General features: G+C 51.5%; 1 protein-coding gene across 1 annotated transcript; it reads right to left on the bottom strand.

Annotated features, from left to right (window-relative positions):
- Nucleotides 1-996: 996 nt before the first annotated feature.
- GCDH (glutaryl-CoA dehydrogenase) lies at nt 997-13,210 on the bottom strand (the record flags this gene model as incomplete). Its single annotated transcript, XM_080715084.1, has 10 exons — nt 13,113-13,210; nt 12,577-12,761; nt 12,380-12,442; nt 11,955-12,125; nt 9,887-10,016; nt 9,592-9,808; nt 6,678-6,781; nt 6,305-6,430; nt 5,973-6,133; nt 997-1,070 (listed from the first exon to the last, which is right to left on the bottom strand). Exons 1-10 carry the CDS (start codon nt 13,205-13,207, stop codon nt 997-999), a joined length of 1,326 nt encoding a protein of 441 aa, XP_080571210.1. The 5' UTR covers nt 13,208-13,210.
- Nucleotides 13,211-13,479: the final 269 nt, after the last annotated feature.

The raw sequence follows: 13,479 nt of genomic DNA, 5'->3' as shown, positions 1-13,479 counted from the left end.
TTATATTTTATTTGGAAACAGGATCTCACTAAGTTGCTAAGAGCCTCACTCAGCAGCTGAGGCTGGCTTCGAACCTGTGCGATCCTCCTGTCTCAGCCTCCCAAGCACTGGGATTACAAGCGTGCATGGACCCAGGTGCTAACCTGGGTTTATTAACTACAGCAGATCTTGTGACTCAGACTTGGGTCCACATGTCCCAGTAACTCCCAGCCCCCATGTGTTCATTTCTCCTGTAAGAAACTCTGGGCCGGGCGGGGTGGCGCACACTTGTAATCCCAGCATTCAGGAGGCTAAGACTAGTGGATTGCGGTTCGCGGACAGCCTCAGCTACTTAGTGAGGCCCTATGCAACTTAGTGAGACCCTGTTTCAAAATAAAGAATAAAAAAACAGAGCAGGGGGTGTAGCTCAGAGGTCGAATGCCCCTGGGTTCCATCCTCAGACCTGCCAAAAATAAAAGAAAGAAACTCTGGAAGCTGCTTCTCAGTAGTTCCCAGTAAACATGGCCCAACACCAAGGGTCAGACATGCAGGATCTTTATTTTCTTGTCCCCCGTCCTGTCCCAGCGTCCAACATAAATAAGGCACTACCCCAGGGATGGAGGGTAATGGAGCCCTTCTCAGGCTCAGTGCACCAGGGCAGTTTGAGTGAAGTTGCTCCAGTGTCACTGCCGGCCTCCTCCCTGCCCCTCCAAAGACAAGCTTCTCTCTTAAGGTAAATGGAGTCCAGTCTCACCTACAGTTAAAAGTGAACTGAGAGACGCCATATACAGAATCATTTTGTAGTTGTTGTTTTGGTACAAGGGATTGAACCCAGAGACATTCTACCTCTGAGCTATACCCCCCCACCCCTAAAACCAGGGTCTGTCAGTTCCCACCATAAAAGTGGGACCCATCTACCATCTTCCAGAGTAAACTTCAGCAAAGTGGTTCCAGGTCCAGCCAGGCATCTCTTCAAGAAGGGACTTGAGAACATCTGGGTCCTCAGGTGGAGGGGGCTCACTTGCCAGCTGTGAATGCCTGAATTCCAGTGATTGCTCTTCCCAGGATCAGAGCGTGAATGTCGTGTGTACCTGGACAAGATCAATGCAGAGTTGGAGACTTTTTTTTTTTCTTTTTTCGTGGTGCTGGGGATTGAGCCCAAGGGCATTTTACCCCAACCTGAATTTTATTCTTTTTTTTTTTTTTTGTGGTACCAGGGATGGAACCCAGGGGCATTCTGCCTCCAAGCTATACCCTCAGCCCTATTTTTTATTCTTTATTTTGAAACAGGGTCTGAGTTCTGAGTTGCAAAGGGCCTAAGTAGCTGAAGCTGTCTGCAAACTGTGATCTTCTGGTCTCAGCCTCCCAAATGCTAGGATTACAAGCATGTGCCACCATGCCTGGCTTATTTTTTTACTTATTTTTTTTTCAATATTGGGGATTGAGCCCAGGGGCAGTCTACTTCTGAGCTATACCCCAGCCCTATTTTTTCCTTCCTTCCTTCCTTCCTTCCTTCCTTCCTTCCTTCCTTTTTTTTTTTCCTGTGCTAAGGGTGGAACCCAGGGGTCTTCTACCTCTGGGCTATATTCCCAGACCTATTTTATATTTTTATTTGGAAACAGGGTCTCACTAAGCTGCTGAGAGCCTCACTAAGTAGCTGAGGCTGGCTTCCAACCTGCACAATCTCCTGTCTCAACCTCCCAAGTACTGGGCTTACAAGCATGCGCCACCACGCCTGCTTTGTTCTTTATTTTATTTATTTATTTATTTATTTATTTATTTATTTATTTATTTATTTATTTATTTTGTGGTACTGGGGTGGAACCCAGAGGCTTTCTACATCTGGGCTATACTCCCAGACCCATTTTATATTTTATTTGGAAACAGGGTCTCACTAAGTTGCTGAGAGCCTCACTAAGTAGCTGAGGCTGGCTTCGAACCTGCGCGATCCTCCTGTCTCAGCCTCCCAAGCGCGGGGATTACAAGCGTGCGCCACGCACATTTGTTCTTTATTTTGAAACAGGGTCTCACTAAGTTGCAGAGGGCTCACTAAGTAGCTGAGGCTGGCCATGAACCTGTGATCCTCCTGTTTCAGTGTCTCAAGTACTGGGATTACAAGCGTGCGCCACCATGCCCAGCTTATTTTTGTTTTTGTGGTACTGGAGGTGGAACCCAGAGGCTTTATATCTCCGGGCTATACTCCCAGCCCTATTTTATATTTTTTTATTTTTGAAGCAGGGTCTCACTAAGTTGCTGAGAGCCTCACTAAGTAGCCGAGGCTGGCTTCGAACCCGCGCGATCCTCCTGTCTCAGCCTCAGAAGCGCAGGGATTACAAGCATGCGCCACCACGCCCGGCTTTTATTTTTGTTTTTGAAACAGGGCCTCGCTAAGTTGCTGACCGGCCCTGAACCTGCCATGCTCCTGTCTCAGCCTCCCGAGCGCAGGGATTACAGGCAGGCACCGCCATTCCGGGCTTGTTCTGGAGTCTTAACGCCTCCTAGCCTCCCTTTAAACCAGTCTTCATGTCCCTAGGCTGCCACTTCAGAAGAACAGACCTACAATGATGGTGACTGCTAGCTGCGCTGGGAGCTTCTCGTCTTAGGGACATCCACCAAGAGAAGGATCGAGGTCACTGTTCGGGCCACACTGAGAAGATTGTTTTCCACAGTTCTGTAAGGCAACTTTGCCAGAAAACAAAAACTAAGTTCCTTGTACTAGGCCTTAAATGCAGTAGGTCTAATCCCTGCCACAGGCCCAAGCCATGGCTCTCCCCACCTGTAATACTCAGTTGATTAAATGTCTGATTATCAACCTAGCCGTGAATCCTTCCACAGAGGCCCAGAGAGCTTTTAAGATATATAGAAAGCCGGGCGTGATGGCGCACGCTTGTCATCCCCGCGCTTGGGAGGCGGAGACAGGAGGATCGCGCAGGTTCGAAGCCAGCTGCGTGCGCTGGCTTAAGAGACCCTGTTTCCAAATAAAAATGCAAAAATAGGTCTGGGAGTGTAGTCCGGAGGGAGAAGGGCTTCCAGGAACCCCAGTACCGCCAAAATGAACGGAGGGACAAAAATTAAACACTAGAAAAACAGCCCTTGCAGTCTCCCACCCTGAAGCCACCCATCCCAGGCTCCATTCCCTCACACTCTGTCATTTGCTCTTGCCCTGTTTCCTGAATGACTATGACCTCTCTTTCATAGAGTCAAATAATTCCTAAAACCCAAATCTGACCCATCCCTTTGCTGTGTAAAACCACATGAAGGCCGGGCGTGGTGGCGCACACTTGTAATCCCAGCACTTGGGAGGCTGAGACAGGAGGATCGCACAGGTTCAAAGCCAGCCTCAGCTACTTAGTGAGGCTCTCAGCAACTTAGTGAGACCCTGTTTCCAAATAAAATATAAAATAGGTCTGGGAGTATAGTCTGGAGGTAGAAAAGCCCCTCAGTTCCACCCCCAGTGCTACTGAAAAAAAAAAAAACAACCAAAAAACCAAAACAAACAAAAAAACACATGAAGGTCTCTCTGCTTATCTTCAGGGTCATCCACATGCCGAGGGGGTCTCCTAGCCCCTCTCACTGTTTCAGGAACATTCTATTCAGGGTCTGACGGAAACAAGATTTGGAATCCAGGTATGGTGGTACACATCTATAATACCAGTGCTTGGGAGGCTGAGACGGATCACAGGTTTGAGGCCAGCCTCAGCAACTCAGCAAGATCCTCAACAATTAGGGAGACCTGTTTATTGATGTTTTGTGGTGCTGGGGTGGAACCCTCTGAGCTACACCTCCAGCCCTATTTTTTTATTCTTTATTTTGAATCATGGTCTCATTAAGTAGCAGAGGGCCTCGCTAAGTAGCTGAGGCTGTCTGCGAACCGCGATCCTCCTGTCTCAGCCTCCCAAGTACTGAGATTACAAGTGTGTGCCACCACGCCCGGGAGGACCCTGTTTAAAAACAAAAATAAAGCCAGGCAAGGTGGCGCACGTTTGTAATCCCTGCGCTTGGGAGGCTGAGACAGGAGGATCATGCAGGTTCAAAGCCAGCCTCGCTGGCTTAGGAGACCCTGTTTCCAAATAAAAAGTATAAAATAGGTCTGGGAGTGTAGCCTGGAGGTAGAAGGGCTTCCAGGAACCCCAGTACCAAAAAAAACAAAAACAAAACAAAAACAAAAAAATAAGCCAGGCGTGGTGGCACACTCTTGTAATCCCTGTGCTTGGGAGGCTGAGACAGGAGGATCGCACAGGTTCGAAGCCAGCCTCAGCTACTTAGTGAGGCTCTCAGCAACTTAGACCCTGTTTCCAAATAAAATATAAAATAGGTCTGAGAGTATAGCCTGGAGGTAGAAAGCCTCTGGGTTCCACCCCCCCAGTACCACCAAAAGAATAAAATAAAAATAAAAACAAAAATTAAGCCGGGTGTGGTGGCGCATGTTTGTAATCCCAGCATTTGGGAGGCTGAGACAGGAAGATCATGATTTGCGGCTAGCCTCAGCTAGTGAGACCTTTTGCAACTCAGAGCATTTTTTTTTTTTTTTTTTTTTTTTTGGCGGGTCTGGGGATGAAACCCAGAGGCATGTGACCTCCGAGCTACACCCCCTGCCCTGCCCTTGCTGGGCGTGGTGGCGCACGCTTGTAATCCCCGTGCTTGGGAGGCTGAGACAGGAGGACTGCACAGGTTCGAAGCCAGCCTCAGCTACTCAGTGAGGCTTTCAGCAACTTAGCGAGATCCTGTTTCCAAATAAAATATAAAAAAGGTCTGGGAGTATAGCCCGGAGGTAGAAAGCCTCTGGGTTACACCCCCAGTACCACCAAAAGAAAAGAAAAAAAATACACCCCCTGCCCTATTTTTTATTCTTTATTTTGAAACAGGGCCTCACTGAGTTGCGGAGGGCCTCACTAAGTAGCTGAGGCTGTCCGCAAACTGCGATCCTCCAGTCTCAGCCTCCCAGATGCTGGGATTACAAGCGTGCGCCACCACACCGGGCTCAACTCAGACCATTTCAAATAAAGAATAAAAAATAGGGCTGGGGTGAAGCTCAGAGGTAGAATACCCCTGGGTTCTATCCCTAGTACCAAAAAGAAAAGGGCTGGGAATGTATCTAGAAAGTAGAATGCCCCAGGTTCAATCCCCAGTAACACACACACACACACACACACACACACACACAACACAAAATTGAGGGCTGCGGACTTCCCTCCCGCTCAGTTCCTTAGTCACTGGGGCTTTTAGGGAAGACGTGCACTCCCACACTTGCTGATTTTTCTAGAAGCTTCTCTACCCAAGGAATGAATCACTCCATTTCTGCATGGAATGCCCTGGGTGATTTGCTCTTTCTTTCCTTCTTTCTTTCTTTTTTTATTTCTTTTTCAGTTTTCTTTTTCCACATGTTGTCTTCCTACCAAGCCAAGGATCTGGGCCCAGTGGGAATGAAAGCCTTTTTTAACATTTTTTTGCAGGCCCAGGGATAGAACCAGGGGCATTCTACCTCCAAGCTACACCTTTGCCCTATATTTTATTCTTTATTTTGAAACAGGGTCTCACTGAATTTCAAAGGGCCTCACTAAGTAGTAGCCGAGGCTGTCCTCAAGCCATGATCCTCCTGTCTCAGTTTCCCAAAAATGCTGGGATTACAAGTGTGTGCCACCACGCCCAGCCTAAAAGCCAATTTAAAGGTACAAACATCATAGTCTACTAGTATCTTTTTTCTCCTTTTTTTCCTCTGAAAATAAAACTGAAGAGGTCCCTGTGTGTGACTTCACCCTTACTCCCCTGAACGCACAGCCTGTTGGGAACTGCACCTTGTTCTGGGGACTCTGAGGGGCTGTGCTATCTGAGGAACGCCCCCACACACGATGGGAGAAAAGCCCGCAGTGCTGCCCCTCATTTCCACGGTCTTCTGAGCAACCCAGCTCACACTGCCACTGTGACTAGAGGAGGACTCGAGCCTGCTGTCCCCACCGCCTGCCATCAGCAAGGCCTGTGCTCCCTGCCCCTACCTTCGTAGGTGTTGACAGCCTCCAGATTCATGGCGTGCCGGATCACGTGATACTCGTCTGAGATCCCATTTCCCCCCAGCATGTCTCGGGCCTGGCGGGCAATGTCCAGGGCTTTCCCACAGTTGTTCCTCTTCAGCAGGGACACCATCTCTGGGGTGGCCCTGAAAGTAGCATTTGCATGTTAAGAGCGCTATGTCCAAAGAACTGACCCACATGGGCATCCCTGGTAAGCCCAGCCAGGGGGAGGGGACCAGTAAGGCCAAGGAGGAAGAGCAGCAGGGGTCTCTGGGGCCCCTCCCACCACAGTGACCTCCTCCACTCGCAGCCCCTACTTGTCCTGGTCCTTCAAGTGGCCGAGCTGCAGGCAGGCGTGGAGGCCCAGCGTAATCTCTGTGAGCATGTCTGCCAGCTTCTTCTGAATCAGCTGGTTCTTGGCCAAGGGGACGCCAAACTGGGTCCTGGACAGGCAAAGTCAGCTGAGGGCTAGAGGGAAGCTCAGACCCTGTCCTGTGCCAGGGACCCAGTGCTCCAGAAAACCCTCCAGGCAGCCTTAGGGTCCCTGGGGCTCAGCCTGGTCCTGTCACGGCCAGCCCTTCTCTGAGATGGGCTTCACAGAGCAAGGAACTTTGGCCTGGTGGGCAGGGTCTGGGGAATCACCACTGGGTTACAGGATGGCCCCCAGGACCTCCCATGGCCCGCACGTACCTGTCCAGGGTGTACTGCCGGGCTGTGTGCAAGCAGAACTCGGCAGCTCCCAGCACACCCCACGCGATCCCATAGCGGGCATTGTTGAGGCAGCCAAAGGGACCCTGCGGGTCAACAGAGGAGACACTGAGCCAAGTCTGCAGCCGTGGAAACCCTTTCCATGACACCCAGACAGGGAGGACCAGACCCTGCAGCACGGCTCAGGTGGCAGGCCTCAGCACATGCTCACTCTGAGTGTGCTCACGATCCTATGCAACCTGGGACCTGAGCCTGACACTCAGATCTGGGAGGCTGATGTCAGGAGACAGGAAGACGCCCATGAGCAGAGAGCTGGAGCTGGTTCGGGCCCACATGCATCCAGGGCAGAACCAAGCTGAGCAAGATGGCCACCCATAAAGGAGCCACTTTGCCGGGCGTGGTGGCGCACGCTTGTAATCCCCGCGCTTGGGAGGCTGAGACAGGAGGATCGCGCAGGTTCGAAGCTAGCCCCGCGCGCTGGCTTAGGAGACCCTGTTTCCAAATAAAAATGCAAAAATAGGTTTGGGAGTGTAGCCCGGATGTAGAAGGGCTTCCAGGAACCCCAGTACCACCAAAAAAAAAAAAAAAAAAAAAAAAAAAGGAGCCACTTTCACATTAGTGAGTCAGGCCGGGCCTCAAGAATCACCGCTGAGCCTGGGAGTGGGGACACATGCCTGTCATCTCAGTCACTTGGGAAGCTGAGGCAGGAAGATCACAGGTTTGAGGACAGCCTGGGCAACTGAGAACCTAACTCAAAAAGTAAGTGGGGAGCCGGGCGTGGTGGCGCACACTTGTAATCCCAGCATTCGGGAGGCTGAGACCGGAGGATCGCGGTTCGCAGACAGCCTCAGCTACTTAGTGAGGCTCTCAGCAATTTAGTGAGACCCTGTTTCCAAATAAAATATAAAATAGGTCTGGCAGTATAGCCAGGAGGTAGAAGGCCTCTGGGTTCCACCCCCAGTACCAAAAAAAAAAGTAAGTGGGGAGCCGGGCGTGGTGGTGCACACTTGTAATCCCAGCATTCGGGAGGCTGAGACTGGAGGATAATAGGGCAGGGGGTGTAGCGGTGTAGCTCAGAGATCGAATGCCCCTGGGTTCCATCCTCAGACCCGCAAAAAAAAAAAAAAAAAAAAAGTAAGTGGGGCATGGTGTCACACATCTGTAATCCTAGTACTTGGAGACTGATGTATGGGTCTCAGCTTTAAGGCCAATCAGAGTAACTTAACAAGAGTCTGTTTCAAAATAAAAAATAAAGCTGAGCGTGGCGTGCAGGCTTGTAATCTCAGCATTTAGGAGGCTGAGACAGGAGGACCATGGTTTGTGGACAGCCTCAGCTACTTAGACCCTTTGCAACTCAGTGAGATCCTGTTTCAAATAAATAAATAAATAGCCAGGCGTGGTGGAACATGTTTGTAATTCCAGGAGGCTGAGATAGAAGGTGAGGCCCTCCACAACTTAATGAGACCCTGTTTCAAAATAAAGAAAAAACAGGGCTGGGGCTGTAGCTTGGAGGTAGAATGCCCCTGGGTTCCATCCCCAGTACCGCAAAAAAAAAAAAAAAAAAAAAAAAAAATAATAATAATAATAATAATAATAATAATAATAATAATAATAATCAAGCCGGGCATGGTGGCACATGCTGCTCATCTCATTACTTGGGAGGCTAAGATAGGAGGATCACAGGTTAGAGGACCGTTTCAGCAAATAGTGAGACTCATCAACCCAGTGAGACCCTGCTTCGAAACAGAAATTAAATAGGACTGGAGCTACAGATTAGAGGTAGAATGCCTCTGGGTTCAACCCCCACTACCACAAAAAATAAGACTGGGATAGGATGATTGTAGGTTTGAGGACATCCTCAGCAACACAGTGAGACTCTCAGGAACCTAAGGTGACGCTGTTTCAAAAACAAAAGGAAGCCGGGCGTGGTGGCGCGTCATCCCAGCATTCGGGAGGCTGAGTCTGGAGGACCGCGGTTCGCGGGCAGCCTCAGCTACTTAGTGAGGCCCTCTGCAACTCAGTGAGACCCTGTTTCAAAATAAAGAATAAAAAATAGGGCTGGGGGTGTAGGTCGGAGGTCAAATGCCTCTGGGTTCCATCCCCAGACCCTTAAAATAAAAAAAAAAGGAGCCGGTGTGGTGGCAAACGCTTGTAGTCCCAGCACTGGGGCTGAGACTGGAGGACTGCAGTTCACGGACAGCCTCAGCTACTAAGCAAGGCCCAAGCCCTTCGCAACTGAGACCCTGTTTCAAAATAAAGAATAAAAAAATAGGAATGGAGGAGCTATATCTGAATATGTAGCATGGTTAACCTGGACAGTCACTGTTGGGAGGAGGGGAAAGGAAATTGGGGGGTGGGAGGGTCACCAAGCACAGTCTGAATGTATGCCATTTTTTATATGATCCGCAACAAAAATAAAATTTTAAAAATAGGGCTGGGGGTATAGCTCGAAGCTAGAATACCCCTGGGTTCCATCTCCAGTACCACAAAAAGGGGGGAGGGGAGCTGGGGATAGCTGGACATGGTGGTGCATGGTTATAATCCCAATTCTTGGAGGCTGTGATGGGCAAATCATGGGTTCATGGGCAGCCCCAATAATTTAGCATGGTCCTCCACAACTTAGTAAGACTCTGTTCCAAAACAAAAAAATAAAACGCTGGGAGTGTAGCTCAGAGTAGAATGTCCCGTGTTCCATCCCCAGTACCACAAAAATAAATAAAAAATGAAAAGGGCTGGGGGTATAGCTCAAAGGAGAATGTCTCTGTGTCCAATTTGCAGTACTAATTGTACAAAAAAGTAATAAATCAAAGCACTGGGCCTTGTCTATTTGGTGCCACCTGGGAAAGGTGAACTAGCAGTTGACCCAACACCAGTTTCTAAAGCGGACACCACTCACCGCCAGGCCGGACACGTTGGGCAGCACATTCTCCTCTGGCACCTCCACACTGTCCATGATGACCATGCCCGTGGCCGAGGCACGCAGGGAGAACTTGCCCTCAATCTTGGGGGCTGCGAGGCCCCGCATCCCCTTCTCCAGCAGGAAGCCTCGGATGTGGCCATCTTCACACCGAGCCCATACTACAAACAGGTCGGCTACAGGCGAGTTGGTGATCCTGAGGGCGGGGCCATCAGTGAGGGGTCTGGCTGCTGGCCACGACCCGTCCACCCACTCCACCACTGAGGGCCCTCACCAGGTCTTGGTCCCATTGAGGGTGTAGCTCTTGCTAGATGGATTATGGCAGGCCCTGGTCTCCATGCTGCTGGGGTCACTCCCGTGATTGGGCTCTGTGAGCCCGAAGCAGCCCAGGAGCTCCCCCTTGGCTGCAGGCACAAGACGGTCACGAGGCTGCCCCTCAAACAAAGATTCTCAGCTTTCCCACCAAGCCAGGCTCCCTGACCAAGGCAGTGACCACCTGCCTTCACAGTGTATCCAGGTCATGGAGGACGTGGGCCCCCAGGCTGTGATCCCAATGCCATGATGCACAGGGGGCCCCATGGAGTCTTGAAGGACAGTAAGATGTTAACCAGAAGCAGGATGAGGGGAAGAGTGAGTCTAGCAGAGGGACCAGAGTGTATCAAGGCCCAGTGGTACGTTAGGAGGAGAGTCCCAACTAGCTGAGCCTGGCTACAGAGGAGCAATCAAGACAGTGGCCAGAAGCCGGGCATGATGGCGCATGCTTGTCATCCCAGCATTCCGGAGGCTGAGACCGAAGGATCGCGGTTGCAGACAGCCTCAGCTACTTAGTGAGGCCCTCCGCAACTTAGTGAGACCCTGTTTCAAAATAAAGAGTAAAAAATAGGGCAGAGGGTGTAGCTTGGAAGTCAAATGCCCCTGGGTTCCATCCTCAAACCCACACACACCAAAAAGATTAATTAATTAATTAACTAATTAAATAAAAACTAAGCCGGGTGTGGTGGTGCACACTTGTAATCCCAGCATTTGGGAGTCTGAGATAGGAGGATTGCAGTTCGAGGACAGTCTCAACTACTTAGTGAAGCCCTTTGCAACTCAGTGAGACCCTGTTTCAAAATAAAGAGTAAAAAATAGGACTGGGGGTGTAGCTCGGAGGTAGAATGCCCCTGAGTTCCACCCCTTGTGCCGCAAAAACAAAAAATAGGTTTGGGGTGTAGCTTGGAGGTAGAATGCCCTAATACTACAAAAATAAAATAAAAAATAAGGTCAAGTGTGGTGGCATACACTTGTAATCCCACTTGGAAGCTGAGATAGGAGGAGTGCAGGTTCTTGGTCAGCCTCAGCAACTTAGTGATGCCCTCTGCAACCTAGTGAGACCCTGTTTCAAATTTAAAAAATAATAAAAATAGGGCTGGGGGTGTAGCTCAGAGGTATAATGCCCCTGGGTTCATTCTGCAGTAACACACACACACACACACACACACACACACACAAAAAAAAAAAAAAAACAAAAACAAAAACAAAAACAAAAAAACAGGCTGAGGGTATAGCTGAGAGATAGAATACCCTGGGGTTCAATGTTCAGTACAAAAAAAAAAAAAAAAAGCCAGGTGTGGTGGCCCACGCTTTGAATCCCAGCATTCAGGAGGCTGAGACAGAAGGATCGCGGTGTGCAGACAGCCTCAGCAGCTTAGTGAGGCCCTTTTCAACTCATGGAGACCCTGTTTCAAAATAAAGAATAAAAAGTAGGACTGAGGGTATAGCTTGGAGGTAGAATACCCCTGGGTTCCAGAACCGGAAAAAAAAAAAAATAGGGCGGGGTTTAGCCCAGAAGTAGAATGTCCTTGGGTCCTATTCCCAGTACCACATACATACATACATACATACATACATACATACATACATAGGGCTAGGGGTGCCATTCAGTGTTTGAAAATGCTTCCAGAATTTAATCCCTGGTATCAACAAAACAAAACAAAAAAGGAGAGAGAGAGACTTAGAAGGAAGACAGTCAGGGCTGGCAGGGATCAGATGTCAGGTTTGCCCCAGGGCTTGGCATGGGGACTCAGGAGCCATTGGTGCCACTTTTTTGAGGGGAGGCACTCCTGAAGATTGAATCCAGGGCTCTGCACATGGTAGGCAAATGCTCTCCCACTGAGCTCCAGCCCAGCCCTTTGGGTCTAGCTAAGTCCTCCTGCCTCGGCCTCCTAGTGGGTGGGATCCAGGCAGCACCACTGGCCATCTGTGCAGGCTCTGAGGTGGGGGAGTGCATGGGGCCAGCCACACCCTGGCATTCCAGATCGCAGAGGCCGCTGTCCTGCCCCCAGCCCCCAAGCGCAGCTCACCCAGCCGGGGCAGGTACTTCTTCTTCTGCTCCTCACTGCCATAGGCATAAATGGGGTACATGACGAGGGAGGACTGGACGCTCATCATTGACCGGTAGCCACTGTCCACCCGCTCCAGCTCTCGGGTGAGGAGCCCATAGGCCACTGACGAGACCCCAGCACAGCCGTAGCCTGGGGGTATCAGAGAAGGAACAGGCAGGACGTCGGGGCCAAAGCGCAGTCCAGCTGGACCAGGGGCTTTCTGAGTCAGGACACTCAAGGTGGCAGGCACAGAGCTGGCCCTAGCCGTGAGGGGCGGGCCCTCACCTCACAGCTGCTCAGAAGGAGAGACCCAGTCCCATTTTTCAGATTCAGAACCGCCTGAGGGAAAGGAAGAGCTCTGGGACACAGTGGGGTCTGCCGAGCAGAGGGAAATCTGTCCCTACCTTTGATGGTAGGTCCCAGCACTCCCAGCTCCCCCATCTCATAGACGATGTCCCGATGAAAAACTGTCAGGGAACAGATGGGAGGCTTCAGGCTCGGCCCCAGGGGCAGAAGCACCCAGAGGGAACAGCTGGCAGAGCTGGTATCAGCGGCTCCATGGGAGGGGAGCCCCAGGGTGCCCACCCAGCTGCCAGGGCACCTTCATTGCGATTGGCCAGCAGGATCCGAGGCATGAGTTTCTCCTGGCAGTAGGTGCGGAAGGTGTCTCTGATGAGAATCTCATCTGCGGTCAGCTGTTCCTCCAGCACCAGCGGGTCACGCCAGTCGAACTCAGGACGAGAGGCTGGGGCAGGGGCCGGGTTTCGGCTCAGTCCAGCCACCCCGCTACCGCCCTCGGCCCAGACCTTTAAGCCGCACCCCTCCACCCCACCTCGCCCCCTGCTCATGCAAAGGTGACTCTTCCAGGCCTGCTGGAACAGGACACCCACTACCTTAGGGCCTCTGACCCTGGGCATGGCCCTGCGTGCCCTCTCAACAAGCCCTGGGATTCAGGGCCAGAGTCCACCTCGGGCGGGCAGACAGCTGGACAGGGGCCGAAGACGCACAGTCCGAGCAAGAGTCCTTACACCTGGCGGGTTGGTTCTGTGTCCTCCGACTCTTCTCTGCAAACACAGGACGGGAAACTCAAGTCTCCAGCGCCAGTCCTTCCCTTCCCACCTTACCCAGAGCCGGCACTGACCAGTGTGCGCCGCCGCCGAGCCCCACGTGCGCAGGACTCGCAGGCGGGGCCGGCAGCTCAGCAGCCGCGCCGAGACGCCGCGCAGGGCCATGAGAGCGGCGACGTGGAGGAGGGGGCGTCGGGGACGGACGGCGCCCACCCGCGGACCTGGCTCCCAGCACCTATACCTGGGGCCTCTGAGAACACCCAAGAGGCCACAGTACCACTGACCAAGGCATTCGACTTCGGCAGGAGGTGGGCAGAGCGGTGGCGGAATGGACCTTCTGATTGGCTGCTCCTAGGGCCCGAGTCCTCCGTGGCTCCGCCTCTTAAAAGGGCTATGGCGCCTCTCGAAGGTGGAGGCAGGCGCACCCAAGCCAAGGC

This window comes from Muscardinus avellanarius (assembly GCF_963383645.1).
Source record: "Muscardinus avellanarius genome assembly, chromosome: 18".
NCBI classification, from domain to species: Eukaryota; Metazoa; Chordata; class Mammalia; order Rodentia; family Gliridae; genus Muscardinus; species Muscardinus avellanarius.
This window is presented reverse-complemented; position numbering and strand designations above follow the sequence as displayed.